This window comes from Gracilinanus agilis, chromosome 1 (genome assembly GCF_016433145.1).
Source record: "Gracilinanus agilis isolate LMUSP501 chromosome 1, AgileGrace, whole genome shotgun sequence".
NCBI classification, from domain to species: Eukaryota; Metazoa; Chordata; class Mammalia; order Didelphimorphia; family Didelphidae; genus Gracilinanus; species Gracilinanus agilis.
In genome coordinates this window covers 419,464,383-419,482,755 of record NC_058130.1, presented here as the reverse complement: position 1 = coordinate 419,482,755, position 18,373 = coordinate 419,464,383, and the positions used below count along the sequence as shown (strand labels likewise).

Genomic DNA, 18,373 nt, shown 5'->3' with positions numbered 1-18,373 from the left:
AATGAAATTTCTGAGTATGACAACTCATGGGACTTAGAATGGTTGCAGTCTTCCTTGGTAGAAGGAGTGCCCACACTGCCAAGATCATAGGTCTTTTAAAGGTTCTACTTTGAGTGAATGAACTCTATGGTGAAATTTCAAGCTTTACAGGTAAGTGGAAGGAGATACATGAGGCAAAGATAGTAAATATGTAAAGCTTTGCTACTGGGGCAAATCTTGTATGTGGATTCTATATTCCATTCAATTTGAACCCCACTGACAATTTCTTTTCTTTTTTAGTATGAGGATTTGACATCTAGGGTCAGGAAGGAAATAGTACTTCTACTGCTGAAAAGCAGAAACCAGACCATGTGCTTCTTGAAAAGTTTCCTAAGACTCCACCCTGTAAGTTTTTAATCTGGAAAAGAAGAAAAGCATTTCTTTTCTAATAATCACTACCTGGTAACTGAACATTGGGCACAGGAGTGAGGGAGAAAGCAGTCTTAGAGCATCTAAGGGTAACCCTTAGGGAATACTGAGGATAACAGGGAATCAGATACACAACAGCAATAAGTTAATAGTAATCACTTTCCCTGGGGCAGCTGGGTGGCTCAGTGGATTAAGAGCCAGGCCTAGAGACTGGAGGTCCTAGGTTCAAGTCCGGCCTCGGACACTTCCAGCTGTGTGACCTTGGGCAAGTCACTTGACCCCTATCGCTCACCCTTACCACTCCTGGGCTAAGGACGGTCCCATAGCCTGGATGAAAAAGGAGGAGGGTTGGGCGTGGGGCTAGCAACCCCACCCTGTAAAAACATCTGCTAAAGAAACTGCAACCTAAAGTAGGGGCAGCTGGGCTAGCTCAGTGGATTGAGAGCTAGGCCTAGAGACTAAAGGTCCTAGGTTCAAATCCGGGCTCAGACACTTTCCAGCTGGGTGACCCTGAGCAACCCATTGCCTACTGGTTGTGGCCCTATGCTCCTAGAATGGAGTCCCAGGATTAAAAAAAAAAATCACTTTCCCTGGGTTCAGGGTCTCTGATTACAAATCATGGGGTGAGAGGAGTTTAGCACACTGAGAGAAAGGAAAGGATTAGACTGGGAATCAAGGGAGCTATGTTCTAGTTATGCTATTAAATAGCTTAATTTCCCTAGCTCCTCCTTCCTTCCTTCCTTCCTTCCCTCCTTCCTTCCTTTCCTCCTTTCTACTTCCTCCTCTTTCTTCTTCTCTCTTTTTTCCTTTCTTTCCTTCTTTCTTTTTTCCCTTACCTTTTGTCTGCTGAGGAGTGGTAAGCGTTAGGCAATTAAGAGTTAAATGACTTGCCCAGGGTCACCCAGCTAGGAAATCTGAAGCCAGATTTCTATTCTCTGAGTCATCTAGCTGCTCCTCTAACTTCTTTCAAGACTCAATTTACATCTCACTTTATGCATGAGGCCTTTCTTGATCCTTTTGTTCTACTCTGAAAAAATGTTGTATATGATAGTTATTTGTGGATTGTCTACCTAATTAGAACATGTGTCTCAAGAGTAGGGACTTTTCCTTTCCTTTCTTCCTCAAGATTTAGCACAATACCTGACACAAAGTGTTGAATAAATGTTGGCTTGACTGCTAAACTGACCTTGGTTAAATCACTTGATTCATCTATGCCTCAGTTTCTTTATTTTTAAAACAAGAAAGTTGGACTTAAAATTCTCTAAGATCCTTCCCAGTTCTGAAATACAATGAATCTGTTTTATAATGTTTCAGGCAGGAGCACAAATTAGCACATTTGGAAGACGGTGGCAAGTAATAATGGTTCCCCCCCTCCCTTTTCCTTTTTCTTGCCCCTTGCAATAGATCATATGGGATGGATTACATTAATTTTCTATAAACTATATCAACTTGAGTGACATGTCCTTAAGGGTTGGCTGATTGATATCTACAATGCGGTCTTATAATCTAAAATCATATTAATATTAATATTAAAGATTTTCTGTCCTTTACGCGCATCATTAAATCCAGAGTATAAGGTGAAATTGACAACATACATTTTGACAGCTTATCTATAATAAATATGCAAATCTTGATGCCCGCATGTCATCACAGATGCCGAGGCGCCGAGAAAGATCAGAGTGAACCTGTCTTTTGGGTGACATTTTCAGTAGAGGATCAGACTACATGGCAGACCTGTATGGCAGGGACTGGCACTAGGTTTGAACTCATAAGTGGTGACCCTTCATCCTTTTGCCCCTTTCAGTGAAAGCCCATCCTTCATTCTGCCAAGTGGGGAAACAAACATGCAAAGGTGAAGAAACAGAGGATGTTGAAGGTCATAGCATCCAACCCCCTGCCACTGGGCAAATGGCTATTACAGGCAGATGGAGATGGGACTGGATTTGTTCTTTTTTCCCCTCCTTTAAATATTTTAAATTGCTAACATGGTATTCATCAACAAATGAACATTTTTATATATGAAGGACAGAAAAAAAGGAGATTGCATGAAAAATTGGGCCTCTTCTGAAGAAGCTGTCTTTCTTTCCACTGCTCTATGATTTAAGTTCTACCCAGCTTTTAAAGTCTAGCTCTGTTCTAGATCTTCAGTGAGGCTTTTATTTCAGACCATATTGATCCTTCCCTCCTTAGAACACCTCCAGCCCTTGTACCATAGTATGAAGTCACAGACTACCTACTTTTCTTCTTTCATTGTGTTGTGTGCAAGAATCTTGGCAGGCTCACCAACTCATCGACCTGCCTCCTAAAGACAGAGACCTTGTTTTCTTCCTCTGTCTTCTCAGCCAATGTTTAGCATAAGGCTGACTTTGCAGCTAGATGTTTGATAAATAAAAGGTGATTGATGGAAGGAAATTGGGAATAAAGAATCAAATATACAAGTGGAGAAAATTGTTTTCCATCTGCAGAGACTCTGCCAGGTCAAGCCAGTGTTCTCACTTCTAGGCTGAGAGAAACATGTAGAAGGTGTAGAAGATGGCAAATTAATTGAGCTTCTTTCATTGGTTGGTTTGTTTTTCCCAAGTCAGCCAGGAAGGTTGAGAAAAACAGAAAGAGGGGAAAAAAAGTCATTTTCTGCAGGGACAGTTTTTTTTTTTAAATGGGAAACTGGCTTGAGGCCATCACATTGATTGCATCAAGACCTATTATGCCTGGTAACAAGACTGGGAAGCAGGTAGAACTATATTGAGAAGCTGTGTTGTACTTATCTGTGCTCACTGGTTTCTCATCACCCCACATATGGGGGTGGTGAAGATAACATATGGCCCTATAATTCTCCCTACTTCTGACACAAATTTCTTCTGATTCACCTCTTTTGCTTGCTAGATTCCAGCATTTCATTTCATCCCCAACTCTTTTTCATCTATTCAAATCTCTTGCTTTTTCTACAGAGCCTTCCCAGACTAATTCATAGTCTATATTGATCACCCCACTTCTCTGAAACTTCATGTTAGCATTTAGCCCTGTGCTGTCCTGTTTTGTTATCTAATTGTTTCAGGTGTATGACTTTTATCTTTTTATTAGAATGTGAACTCCACCATAGGGTTCATTTCTTCTCCTTCTGTTTCTCCTAAAGCAACCAAAAGGACTAGGAATATTGTAGGTATTCAAGAAATACCTCCTTATGGATAAGATTAAGGACTGAATTTGTGATTTTACTGGTATAGAGAACTTCCTCAGGAGGAATTTTCCTCTACTAAGGCAGGTTGGCCCCTCTTCTGCCACTTTCAGTTATTCCTGAGTCAGTTTTCTGTGTTTAATTAGACTATTGACTCAACACAGCTATTGACACATTCGAGTTATTGACACCTCTGAGCTAAGATCAGAATTATAAAAAATTATAGTAGTAAAAATATTAAGCATAAATTAAGAACATTTATTAAAACAATTATTTAAATTATTATTAAATTATTTAAACAAATGGTAATAATCCAAAAAAAGGGAAATGGACAACAGAAATGACATCACTGCCAACTATAATACTTTCTCTTAAGGTTAAACCAAGGTAAAGTAATGGCTAAAGAGGAGGCTAAAAAAAGCCTAGAATGTATCTTAGTTAGCAAACATTTGACTATCTTGCCCCATAGACAGAGGGGTTGCCAAAAGCAACACTAGGTTATAATATAAACTCATTTGTAAAACTTTCTGAAAAAGGAATGTTATAGAAGCTTATGATCAGTGTCATCCCATAAAGTAGAGAGAGCTAGTAGAGGGTAAAGTCATTCTAAAGACATCTTGGCAAAATATCCAATGAAGCAAAGCCATACTAAGTGCAACTAAGGATGAATATAAAAAGGGGACTACACCTAGAAAAAAATAGATTTGGAAAAAAAATATTACAAAAAATTTTCTCCATCAAATATAGTTGAACTCCCATACTTGGACCCTATAAAAATGGTACAAAAGAGAATAAAGATGGAAAAAGCATTCAGACTGGATTAGATTTACAAATTATCCCCCAAGTATCAGTGCGGTTTCAATCTATTAAAGTTTAAAATTGCACTAAGACTTTTAGGATGTCTTGTACATACATACATATGGATAGCCACATATGTAATGACATATATATATGTGATATATATTTATTACGCTGGAAGGCATTGAGGGACTGATTTAAAAGCTATCTTAAGGACAGGAAGATATTAAAGGTGGGGAAAAAATCTTGGCTCTTATTAACATCAACAAAAATTAACCAATAAAACCTTAACTACTGATCTACATATTTCCTACTCTCCTGTCTATACACAAACTTTATGAAAGTTTATTTATTGTTTGTTGATTTCTAGAAAAAAGTCATTCCACTTGACAGGACAAAATGCTGCCTTATAAGTTCTTTTACAGGAACAAGGTTCCTTCATTCCTTATATCATAATCATTCAAGATTCCTTGGAAGATGTAACAATAGAAATATCTCTGATCAATGGCTCTCTGATGATAAACATCAGGTGAAGCATAAAACAGGGAGACATATGCTTGCCAGAAATGTTCACTATAGTGATGGAAGAAATTCAGTATAAAAGACAAGTTGAGGAGGGATTCCCTGTGGATGCTGAAGTCCTTTAGATGTTTCTGTTCGTGGGATGATGTTATGATTGGGAATCAAGCCCAAACAATTGTCTTCCAGAAGAGATCTTTAATCATTCAAGGGAATGTGACTTGTCCACACACAGAAAAAAAACCTAATTGGACAAAGAATGTTAATTGTCCACATTTCAATGTGCTATGTAGTACTCTGGGCCCAGAGTTGAAAAGGAAAAGGATAGAAGATCAAATTGTTTTTGGAGAAGTTATAAAATACTGAGATTAGGCAAAGCAATAAATAGATTGCTGATTCTGGAGTCAAGGAGCCCTGAGTTCCAATCTAACCTCAGTCACTTCTTGGCTGAATCACCCCGGGCAAGTCACTTAACTGCTATTTGTCTCAGTTTCCTCATATGTAAAATAGAGATAATAATTGCATTTACCTCTTTGGATTGTTGTGAGGATCAAATGAGATAATATTTGTGTGGCACTTCACACATGGTAGACACTTAATAAGTGTGTTTCTTTCTTTCATTTTTGCTGACTTTCTCATAAGAGTTTCCCATAAGAGTGGGGGTAATATTTTCATTACAAACACTTTATTGATGTTATTTTATGATAGTGAGTCCTGGAACACTACTGTCTGAAGAGTTCAAGATGATTATCAAATAAGGGTCAGTGTAAAGACACTAATTAGTATGAACAGGCTGCAAACTATAACCAATGAGGAACTGTGAAGGGTAGGAATAAAAAATATCATCAAAGAATTGTATAACAGAAAGAAAATATATAGCAAGAATGAGGGATGACAGGTGGTTGGCCAGAGTATTTCACTAGTACCTTTGAGATATCAGAATAAGTGAGGAAGACCTCTGACATATTGGATGAACACCCACTAGTGAACCAGAACTTTGGGGAGGATAATCAGATCATGAGAGGGGCAAGAGCGCATGGAATTGCCCAAGTTGCAATTTACACTGTTGAAGCAAACTCCCAAATTGATGAACTCAAGGATCTATTTGACCATTTGAGTTTTCCAATAGGTTTACTTTGAAATCTCAGGTTATTACTGGAATAGGTAATAGGAGAGAGAGATCTGAATTCCAAGATCCTTGCTAATTTCTCCATCAGCTCTTTAGGTAGCTAGTTCGATTGTCTTACAAATTCTCTTTCCACCTATTCACTCAGTTTACCGTGATGTCTCACCCAAAATTCCATTGTGACAAAGCATGTGGATTTCCAACAATTCAGTTCCAAATAATCCATCCATCCAACTGTCCATTCATTAATCCATTTTAATACTGAACTCTCTCAATTCAATTGAACAAATATTTATTCCCACCTGTGCAAAGCATTAGGAATGATATGAGAAGGAAGAAAACACGATTCCTGACTTCAAGAAAGTAACATCCTAGTTCAGAAGACAAGATTCAGAGGAAGGATAGAGAATAGTGGAATCAAATTCTAGATTATGGGGCACAAACCTGAAGTATTATAAGAGGTAAAAGGAAATGCTTATCAATGTGGATTTCATGAAGGAGGTGGGGCTTGAAGCATGGGTGAAATCTGGACAGGTGGAAAGAAGAGGGTGATCAGTGTAGGGGAAATAATATGGTGAGTGTGAATGAAGAGAAGATCCAGGTGGGAATGGAGAAGTGCTAAGAAGGTTGGCGATAGACATGAATTCAGATTATTGAAGACCTTAATACACTCTCTTTGAACAGTATTAATGTTGTTGATGATGATGATGAACATACCAAATGACATTTATTTAGGATGTCTTTAGCTTTAATAGCTTAAAACTACAGTAAAACTTTGGGGACATTCTGTTTATTATGACTAGCAAAGGCTTTACCTAATCTCTTCCCTTCTTTCCTTATCCCTTTATTTCTCCTTCTCTCTTTCTTCACTTTTATTCTTTTTTATCTCTCCTGATTCCCTTCCTTTCTGTTCTCTCTTTCTTCTCTTCCCACTTCCTTCCCTCTGATTAACAGCCAACTCTTTTAGATTACATTCATCTGTAAGAATCTCTCTTTTTTTCCTCCTGTCTCTGTCTCTGTCTGTCTTTCTCTGTAGACTTGACATGCCTTAATCCCTGACTCAGCTCCTATTTCTTGTTAAACCAATGGTAAATTCTCTGGTCGGCTGGGCCAGGCTGGAGCCTGGAGGATTTATACCATGAAGGCAACTGCTGGAAATATTGATATTTGCTCACCTAGCATAAGGCTGTCCTGATGTGAAAATATGACGTTGGAACAATCAATTACAGAGTCATTAACAAAAGGTGTGGAGTGATGGGAGCTGGGAAGTGGAGGGATGGTACTGGGACATGACATGAACAGGAAAGGTTGATGCCCCTAACAATCTACCCCTGGACATTCTCCCACAAACCCCCTAGGCAGGAGGGAGGAGGAAGCCACAAGGTCTCCAAGGCATAACAAGTGAGCCATAGGCTCTACTTTCTCCTCACTCCACTGGCTTTCAGTTTTCAATTTCAATAACTTTATTGGAATGACAAGGTAGACAAAGTGGTGCCCGGGTAACTACGTCAAATCTTGGTAAGCCAAGAGGGCGGCCGGTGCCTGCTTCCTCCTGCCTTTGTGTCATTCCTTATTTTTTCTGTCTCCCTAGCCCCACTAGGGTGGGCGAGCTGCTTCTTTCTCTTTGTCTTTCTTTGTCTGCTCCTCATCCTCTCCTTTTCTTAGCTCTTTTCTGCCTGTCTCTCTCACTTTCATCTCTTCCCCCAACCCTTCTCTTACTACCCCTCTTTGCATCTATCTGGTTCTTATTTTCTGCCTGTGGCTTTCTCTTTCATTCTGTTGTGCGCTCTCTCTCGCTCTCTCTCTCTCTCTCTCTCTCTCTCTCTCTCTCTCTCTCTCTCTCCCTCTCTTTTTCCTGTCTCTTTCATTTCTTTGCTTCTCTCTTCTTTATTACTTTCTTTTTCTCCCTAGCCTCTGTCCCCCCCCCCCCAACTAATGCTATCTGTCTGTCTTTCCCTCTTTTACTCTCTGACCAAATTGTATACATACATCTGCCAGCTCAGAAGATGGCTTTTGATTCCTCCCCATTATCCAGAGGGTATTCTGATTACCTGATCAGGGCAGCCCTGACAGCTCCGGATGGATGGAACAATGGCAAATCTCTTTTTAAAGATTTCATGCTTATCAACACCCATCATTCCTCAGATGAACCAAGAAATAGGCACTTATTATTTGGGGCTAATGACTTCTGAACGGTTTTTTAATTTTAATTTTAAATTTACGTGTTTTCATTCGGCTCAGACATTATGAACTCTGGAAGTAGACACAAAAGTTTATATGGGAGAGGGGGTATGGGTCTCTGTGTGTTTGTGTGAGAGGATTGTGACTCTGTGTCTTTGTGTGGTAGTGAGGTGTAATGATTTCATACTTTAGCTGCTAGGGATACAAATGACCTGTGAATAGATTCTGACTTTTATTTGAAGGGTAGGGGATGATGATGACAGGGGAAGGACAGGGAGTAGGATGGGTCACATATAAAAAGCACTAAATAATGATTAATTTATCAGGATTATAAAATACTGGCTCTGGAATTAGAGAACCCACCTGTGGTGCTACCTGTGGATCCTTGGCAAGTTACTTAGCTTCTCTGGGCCTCAGTTTCCTCAAGTATAAAATGAGGAGGTTGATTGCCTCTGAGATCCCTTCCCATTCTAGATCTATGATCCTATTATAATATGAAAAACTTTTATTAAGTGGCTACTAAGAACCAGATATTATGCTAGATCTTGGAGATACAGAGATAAAAAGAGACAATCCTTGCTCTCAAGAAGCAAAGTAATTATAAAATATATACACCATATGTGTCTGAGTATGTGTTGCTAACAACTGGGAGGTTCAGGAAAGGCTTTTATAAAGGAAAGCCTTGAATTGAGAAGAAGAAGGAAGAATGAATCTTGGAACTCCAATGGTGAGGAGGGAGAACTTTCCAAGCATGGGACATAGCTTATACAAAATCAGAAGGTTTGAGGTAACATGTTCTGTTCTAGTGTTACAATCTGTCATAAGATCTTGTCTGAGTGTTTTGCAAAGGTGGGCTTCATCCAAACATACATATGTATGAACATCTGTGTAACTAAATTGAAAATTGGAGGGAGCAGAAGAAGGATCTCCATTTTACAAAAGAAATCACCACTGTGTTCCTTTAAACAAAAACAATACCTGTATAATATCATAGTTTATACAGTACTGATCAGAGCACTTTATCTTGCAACATCTTCTTTGATTTTTCTTGGAGGATGGGCATTGTCTTCATTTAAAAAAAAAGGAGAAATTAAGGCCCAAGATCACACAGCAAGTCTGTTGCTGAAGTAAAGACTAAAATTCAAGTTTCCTGATTTTAGTTCAGTATTCTTTGCACTCTAGGTTCAGTACTTCACTTGTATATTTAAAAACAAAATTAACTAGCTAATTAATTAATTCATTAGAGACTGGGTTTCTGTGACTCACCAAGGCTGGAAGTTCAGTGGCCTTCACTGGCTCTACCAACATTAATCAGCACAGAAAGCTTGCTACAGGTGGTATACTCTTGAGGAGAAATATAGTCCATCACAGAGTGTTCTTTTAGGGGAGAGCTTTAAAGGACTATCCCTTTCATCATTATATGGATATGTCACAGGAATATGAAGGTCCTTTCTTTCTAAGAGAGTTTTCTTTCTTCTTCCCCTCCCTAAATGTGCAAAGTGAATTTAATAACTGTATTATGTTGGGTCCAAGGACAAACCCACCATAAAACTGTGAGGTTCAACAAGTTTGAATTTGACACTCTCGTCCTTCCCTTGTCCTCCTTTTCCCCAGATTCCCTAGGACAAAGTATTTTAATATTGAGGCCCTTTTCCTAGACCTGTCCTTCCTGGGAAGTGCCTTATATTTTCCATCTCTTTCTTTTTCTCTATCCTGTCTGTACCTTTCAATCAAACCCTATTCTCAGTTTTAGCTGTTCCATTGGAAAGAATTTCATTGGCTCATTCATACTCTAATGTTATTGGGTGGCAATGGCTTCATTTATTGTCCCTTTCAGGAGGATTTGCATCTTAACCAGGAGTACAACTCTGGTAGTGTTTCATTGACCACGTAGGCTATGGGGGGATACTTTTGGGAAGAAGGTGAAAAAGTTACTATTCTTCAGTTGGCTTTTTGGGTATTTGAGACATTGCCCAAAGAGTCACTGAAATTTGGGGGACAGGAGGAAAAAGGGTTCAAAATGAGGGGCACCTTTGCCACCGAGAAGACCCTCAGTTCTGTACTCAGTGTGGGGGAATAGTCATTTCTAATACTTAAGCCTGAGAAACCACAAGGGAACCTCATGCTTCACAATTCCTGTGTCCCTGAAAAGTTCAATTGTAAAATTAATTGGTTATGTAAATTAGGTCACACCTCCTTCATTAAAGTCCTCTTTCAATGCCTCTTCTTGGAGTAGAAGTGAGCCTGGGTTCTCAAAGGCCAGGACTGTGGAATCCAAACTTTAGCAGAGCTTACTAAACTGATAAGAATATGTGTTTGAGCCTGATGATTGACTCTATGGCTGTTGTGAAAGAATTGTTCTAGCAAGGGTTGAAGAGGTGGACTGCAGGGTGCGGAATGAATTTTTCCACCATCACAACACTTAAAGCTATCCATTAAGTTATAGAGTGGTTGTAATCTGAATTGGTGGTCTGGGGAGTCCCCAACTCTGGTGAAAACACAGATCCTTGAAGGATTGAAGTCATGCCTCAGTTTCTTTATCTGTAAAAGGAAGTATCTGGACTTGAGGACCTCTGAGATTATATGTTCATTTATTTCAGTTGTGTACAACTGACTCTGGGGTTTTCTTGGCAGCGGTTTGCCATTTCCTTTTCGAGTTCATTTTACAGATGTGAAAACTGAGGCAAATAGGGTTATTTTCCCAGGAGTCACACAGCTAGTAATGCCTGAGGCCAGGTTTGTACTCATGAAGATGAATCTTCCTGACTCAAGGGTTGGCACTCTTTCTACTAAGCCACCTAAGTTATCTATAACTACCTCTATGATCCTAACAATAATAATAATAAAAAAGAACAAACAAACAAAATCAACCACAGATCTTTGAATTGGTAAAACCATTTGAATGCCTATTTTCTTATTTGTAAAATGAGGAATGAGGAAGTGGATGGAATGAATTTCAAGATCCCTTTAAATTATAAAATGCACATAAGATGATCACCATTTAAAGGATTCTTCTAATGAGTTGTCTTTTAGAGTGAAGAACTATCTGTAAAGTGGAGAATCACTCCCTAATTTATCTTTTTGGTTTAAAGTAGATGCTCATGTATCCTATTTGCTTAAAGGAGGGTGCCTGTTTAAATTATAAACCACTGGTCTTTTTCATTCCTCTTTTCTAAGATTTGCTATAACCAGTTCAATATAATTTGGTGTAATTTAACAAGTATTTATGATAACAATAAGTAGCATTTATAATAGTGCTTTAAGTTTTACAAAGCTTTGCAAATATTACCTTATTTAATCCTCACAATAGCAGCGGGAAGAAGATGGTTTTAGCTCTTTTTTATGAAGGAGGGATACTAAGGCAGATAGAAGGTCATATAACTAGTAAGTATCTGAGATCAAATTTGAATTCAGGTATACTTGTCACTAGGTCCCATGCTCCCGCCCACTATACCACCTAGTTGCCTCTCTAAAGCATCTACTATATTCTCTAGTATAAGGAGAGAGGAGAAAAAAATTTGGCCTGTGTCCTTTAGGAGTTCATAGTCCAGTTGGAAAGGAAAGACAGCATCTGGCTTGGGGATTGATCAGAAACTCTCACCTCTAGCACAAGAAAAATATCTCTTTCTTTTCCTAATGCTTTGACCTTCTTTCCTTACCCTGAATCCTCAGTTCCTTTTAACAGTTTAACCCTTTGAGCCCTTTGGTCTAGTTTTGATGGAGACTCCTTGAGTGACCTATTAGGTGAGGGTTTTCCCAAACCCTTCCTAACATTACTTAATTCATCTCAGGAGACATGAACCACTGTCCATTGACCAGGACTTGATTCTGTCTTTAAACTGCTTCCTCTAAGCCCCAGGTTCCTCCTATTCTGATAAGAATGATTTCTATCATGAAGCATTTGTTTTTCTGTTCTCAGACCAGGACCAGGACCAGGACTAGGACCAAGTAGGCAGTATGGTGTATTGGGTAGTGCTGGGGTGAGAAGAGTTGGTTTCAAACCCAAAGTCTGTCATTATTGATTTTGTGACCTAGAGTGAGTCACTTAAGTCTCTAGACGTGTAATCTCATCTGTGAAATGAAGGAGTTAGAGAAGGTGATCTCTGAGGTTCCATCATTTCCAAATCTTGTCATCAATAATTTCTACCTTATTATGCTTTTTAAAAAATGTTAACCATAACAGACACCAAATGAGATTCAAACAATGCTTCCTAAAGGCTCCGTATACAGTTTTAACATTAGTAAGTGTTAACAATGCCTCCTAAAGGCTCCATATACAGTTAACATAGTAAGTGTTAACATTAGAGGAACAGAAAGCAAACAAACACATGGGGTTAAGAATTAGGATACCTTGGTTTTAATACTATCTCTTCCATAAAATGATTTGTGACTGTTCCATTTTCAGGCTCTCAAAACTTTTGTTTCAGTCTCCTGATCTTCCTCTTTTCTCAACTTCACTTATTCCTGCATACCCTTGAGAAAGCAATATTTCCCTAATTCCTTTTTGTGTTATTCTCCGGCTCAAACAACTTGGACTGCCCCCATTGGCTTCAGCAGTGGTCTTCAGACTTCTGGGATCATGCATCTTTATCCATAGAAAATTTTTGAGCCCAAATAGCCAATACATGTACATCTCTTTATTTATAAATTATATCCATGCATCGAGCAGTTAGGTAGTTTGGTGGAAGGCCTGGTGTCAGGATGATTCATCTTCCTGGGTTCAAATATGACCTTAGATATTTACTAGCTGTGTGAACCTGGGCAAGTCATTTAACCCTGCTTACCTCAGTTTCCTCATCCATAAAAGGAACTGGGGAAGGAAATGACAAACTACTCCAGTATCTTTGCCAAGAAAACCCCAATTTTTTTAAAGAGTCAGATGTAATTGAAAAACAACTCAACAACAAAAATCCATGCACTGGGGAATGCAAACCAGGAAGATGGGGTTCAAGTTCCATCTCTGACACATGCTTGGCTTCTCATTTAACCCTTTTAGTGCTCTAGGCACCTCTCCAAGACTATAAACTACAGAGGTGCAAACTTATGATTGACAGAGGAAGATTTCTCACCCAAGTGTTCCCTATATCAACAAAGTCACAAATCCTATCCTTATCCCTTTCCCAATCTAGGTTCTATGTGGGCTAATATTTCTGGATGTTCTAAAGCAAACCCAAAAACTAAATAAAAAAGAAAGAAAGAAATAAGAAATAATATTTGATCCTAGAGGTTATAGGAGATCACTGGAGTTAACTGAGTAGGGTCTGATATGGCAAGATCTGCACATTAGGAGCATCACTTTGGCTGCTTAGTGGAGAATGGCTAGGAGGCAGGGGAGACTAGACAGGAAGACAGATCAGGAGCCAACTGAAATGATCTGCTGAAGAGGTGGTGCAAGTCTGAAATGGACTTGGCTTGACCCTGTGAGTAGTGAATAGAGGATGTCGTGAAGGTCAACTTGATTTGGCCAGTGATTCCATATACAGGGTGAGGGAGAATAAGGATTCAAGGATGACAATGAGGCTTTTAAACACATTTTTTTAACTCTTTATGTGTTACTAACTTTAAGGCAGAAGGGCAAGAGCTAGGCTCTAGGCTAGGGTAAGTGATTTGCTCAAGGTAACACAGCTGGAAAGCTTTGGGGTACAAATTTGAACCCAGGCCCTCCAGACTCCGGGCCTTTAGGCTCTATCCCCTGAGCCACCTTGCTGTCCCTGACATTGAAATTTTAACCCAGGTCATTGGAAGGATAATACCATCCATCTGAAAGTATTTTCTAACTACTTTTATTTGGTATGTACCTACAATGAAGGACAAACAACATTGTTATTGTTGAAAGTTGTCTGCTACTTTAGAATATGAGTTCCTTGTGTTGTTGCCATTCTTTTTATCATCAGAGCTTAGCACAGTGTCTGAAACATAATAAGCACTCAATAAAAGCTTGTGGAAGGGCAGGTAAGTGGCCCCATGGTTAGAGAGCAAGGTTGGAGTAGGGAGGACCTGGGTTCCAATTTGGCCTCAGACACTACCTAGCTGTTGGGACCCTGGGCGAGTCACTTAGCCCTAATTATCTAGCCCTTACTACTCTTCTGCCTTGGAACCAATACTTAACATCCATTCTAAGAGAAGGTAAAGTTGTCTTTTTTTTTTTCTTTTAAACTGACTGGTACCCTTTACAGAAATAGGGGAGTTTGAAAGAGTTAGATTTGGACTAGGAATAAGGAATGGAGAAGGTAACGAAAGTGAAACCTGCTCATCGAATGCTTCCCCACTGAAAAATGAAAAGTGTGTTTGGGGAGAGGAGAGAAGGGAGAGAGGTGGTAGACTGCCTCACTGACCAAGTGATTAGATTAATGATAAGGAGAGCAGGAAAGTTTTCTTGTTGTGAGTGTGTGGGTCCCAGCATGTTATAATCTCTGTGAGAGACTCATAAACCAGGCATCTGCAAGGGAGGCCATTGGTAGAAGAGGTTTGAGTGAAGGAATATTGAAGGGTGTGCTTGTGGTAGTTTGTTGACATAATTCCCTTTAAGGGTGGTAGTGAGACATATCTTCCCATCCACTAGTGAGATGATCATATACCTCTTTATTAGCTTGATGCCACAGCCCTCACTTTGACCAGTGGTCTACAGCAGTGGTGTCAGACTCAAATAGAAATGGGAGCCAGTAAGCCATACCCAATGATTCTTGCTGGCTACATGTTGACTAAGAAAATCACATGTTATTATTTTCTGTGTAATACTGTATTTTAATTTATCATATTTCAATTATAATTTAATTTAGTTTGTTTTTGACACCTCTTGGCTACAGGATAAAATCCAAATTCCTTAGTTTGGTAGTCAAGGCTTTCTACAAAATCTAGTCTCAATATGCCTTTTAAGCCTGCTTTCCTACTATTTCACCAAGACAATTTATATATATTCTTAGTGAAATGTGAGCTACTCATGATTACTGAAGATCCTTAGAGTTTTTAAACTGGAAAGGAATTTAGAAGTCTAGCTAATCTCTTTAATTTTAAGGTTAAAGAAACTGAAGTCCAAAGAGTTCAGCTTGCTTAAGGTCAGGCACATGCTGTTAGGTAAAGAAGTGACATGGATAGAACTAGGATTCCCTGTCTCCTAGATCAGTAACCATTCCATCATCTGCGACCATTCCTCTAAATCGTGGCTAAGAAAAAAAAAAAAAAGCAAACATTGGGTTATATTTTTTGACAAGAGAAAGTCTATATGTATATGTGGAATTTTTTTTCTGGGCTCAAAATTTAAATTGGACCTCAGTTTTAGTATCTGTCAAATGGGGATAACTTGAGGACTGACAGTTATCATTAAGGATCAAATGAGATAATAGATGGGGAAATACTTTGAAAAGCATAAAATGCTAGAGAAATGTAAGAGTTTATTATAATATATGCAGATGGTATTGCCTGAGGCGGTATCTAACAGCCCCCCCCCCCTCCCAAGGGAAGTGGAGTACTGAGACAATTATTCAGGTCCCAAGCATACTTTTCCCTCCTGCCAATTTTCCTGTTAACTCAGGTGGAAGTGATGTATTTGTCATGAATTTTCAGGTTTTTTTTCCCTTTGACTGACAGGTATAGACATGGGCCGGCCGACTGCTGGGCTGACCTGGGTTTGTGAAGCTTGCTACCAATTTGGGGCCATTTTGCTGACTGACCTCACTCTCCAGGGCCTGCTTTGAGGCCTCTTGGAGGGAGGAGGAAGAGAATTACACTGAGCCGAGACCTTTACTTAATGCTAATAACCACTTATACTTAGATGGTTGTGCTTTCTAGAGCCCCTTCATATCAATTAACGCTTTTGATCCTCCCAATGATTTTATGAACCAAGTAGAACTGGGGATTATTAACCCCATTTTACAGATGAGGAAACTAAGAGATAGTAAGTGATTTGCTCAAAGTCCTACGGGCAGCCACGTGGGATTTCAGTCCAGGTCGTCTGATGCTTACTCTTTCCACAGCATTTAGAGCTGTCTTTCCCCAGCGGACTAGCTATGCTGTGAGTATAGTGGAGAGTGCTTTATCGCGGAGGAGCTGAGGAGAGAGCTTCAGCCGGCGCTTTCTGAAGGTCAGGAGGCAGGCCCCCCCAGGGAATATGGTTGGACCCTGATTTAAGAAACCCGGCTATGCAGAAATCCCAAAGTACAAACCAGATCAATTAAGGGGAGACTCTTCCTATTAAAAAAGGATTCTTCACTTTACAAAAGGAGTCCCATGGGGGCTCTTCTAATGAGCTCCCACAGTGCATTTAAAATAGGATTTACTTTACAAAAAATTTAATTTACATGCAAACATTAGGCAACGGAGCTACTACGTAAAGCGAGGCCCACCTGTGTCTATTTAGCGTGCCTGGCAGTCCCTCTCCTGGAGAAAGCTGGGAGCTGCAGAGATGGGGAGAAATGAGGGGGAAAGGAAAAGGGAAGGAAGAAAAAAAAACAACAAAAACCCCAACCCCAACCACCACCAAATTGAATTAATTTCTTGTGTCAGAGGAAGACTACCGACCTGAACGTCTGCCTGTGTGGTCTTTGAGGAGTTTGGAGAGTCTGGTTTGCGCGGCTCCTGCGCTTGATCTGTCCTCGTCTCTATTTCTGGCTGACTTATTACGAAGCCTTTGCAAAACAAGGTTTTTAATGGCAACGCCGCTCGCTCTCCCCAGCCGGGCTGGCCGCTTCGTTAGTGAGCAGACTCACCCCTGCTGAAATCCCCATCTCCCTTCCATTCCCGATGTGGGCTTCTGATGCACTGGAAGTATTGGCGGCGTGGCTGGCAGGGAACATTTCCCATATTCACATAGTTAAATTAGTTAGCTGGCTAGAAACCTCGGTGATGATATATCTAGTTGTCAGTCGTGACTTGGTGCTAATGGCACTACAATTTGGTTACAAATTCTGCTCTCATTAATCATCTGCCAGGAGCACGCAGAGAAGCGGGCTGAAGGCCTGGGTGCTGGGGGCAGGTGGGGGACGGGCCTCAGTCCAGCCCGGGCTAGCTCCGGCCTCTCCCCTCGCGTGGCCCGCGGCGGCCAGATCCTAGACCCACTCCTTTCCTGCCCCACCTTCCTTCCGGGGCGATCCACGCCTCTGTTTATTAGTATTATGCTACTTATGGTAATAGCAGACCGTACACTATTTCTGAGCATTAACATCTGCTCTGAGCAGCCGACTTTCACTTACAGAAACTGATTTCGGCTCAGTCAAGCAGATAAACAGAGAAATCAAAGCAGGTGGCTGAAAGTGAAGGAGGAATTCTCAATTCCAGCATTCAACCGATGAACTTCACTAAAGCCATAATTAATATTCAGATAACTATATTCCGACACATAGAATAAACAAGATCATTTAAAGGATGCAAAATACATCCCCAGGGCGGGAGGAGAAAAAGAAGGGAGGGGAGAGGGAGGCAGGAGAGAAGCAGAAAACAGAGGATTCAGTATGAATGCAGGCACTTCCTAGCTCGACCCTATTGTTCTAGCTGGCTCCTGCCTTGAAGAGAAAGAACTAGGAGTTCGGCTAGAAGAGGCTAGCCTAGTGTTGGCAGGATGCTCTCTTGAGTCACCCAGGGGTGAATTTCCTTCTCACCACTTTTCAAAATGGGGTGAGAATGAAAGCCTAGGTGCTAAGCAGTCTTCTGGGAAGCCTCATGGCAGGCTGGTCACTGCCTGCTATGGCCAGCTCATTTCTTGCCTCATCCATGCCACCTGGAAGGCCCTGCCAGTGCTTTGTGGGAAGCTAGATTGCTGTGGGACTGGAATAAGTGGCTTTCGCTCTCCAAACCAAGTTTTCTTTCTCAGTAGAGAATGGCCATGTTCATTCCTCATCATTGTGAAGAAGTAGAAAGAGCCTTGGTCTGAGAATCAGGCATCCTGGTCTCTAGCATTTGCCAGCAGCATCGCTCTGGACCAGTTATTGAACCTTCCCTTCCACATCTACAAAAATGGGGTTGGGGTAGTCAGAGTACCAACCTCATGGGGTGGTCTTGAGGAAGGCTATAGAAGTGGGAGTTGCTATTATTATTCCCCTCTTGTAAGGTGTTGGGGAGTGGGAAGAAGGTGAGGTCTCTCAGGGTTATGAAGTATATGATGGTGAGAAGAAAAAAGTCTATAGAAATATGTTTAAACGTAATTTCTTTCATATTGGATGCCGGTAGAATTT

At 40.3% G+C, this 18,373-nt stretch overlaps 1 protein-coding gene across 1 annotated transcript in view; it reads right to left on the bottom strand.

Annotated features, from left to right (window-relative positions):
- The window catches only part of CELF4 (CUGBP Elav-like family member 4), a 557,691-nt gene that overhangs the window by 495,107 nt on the left and 44,211 nt on the right, over positions 1 to 18,373 (bottom strand). The window contains exon 2 of the mRNA XM_044681738.1: positions 6,381 to 6,397. Within this exon, the coding sequence (XP_044537673.1) occupies positions 6,381 to 6,397 (17 nt within the window). The remainder of the gene's footprint in view (positions 1 to 6,380; positions 6,398 to 18,373) is intronic.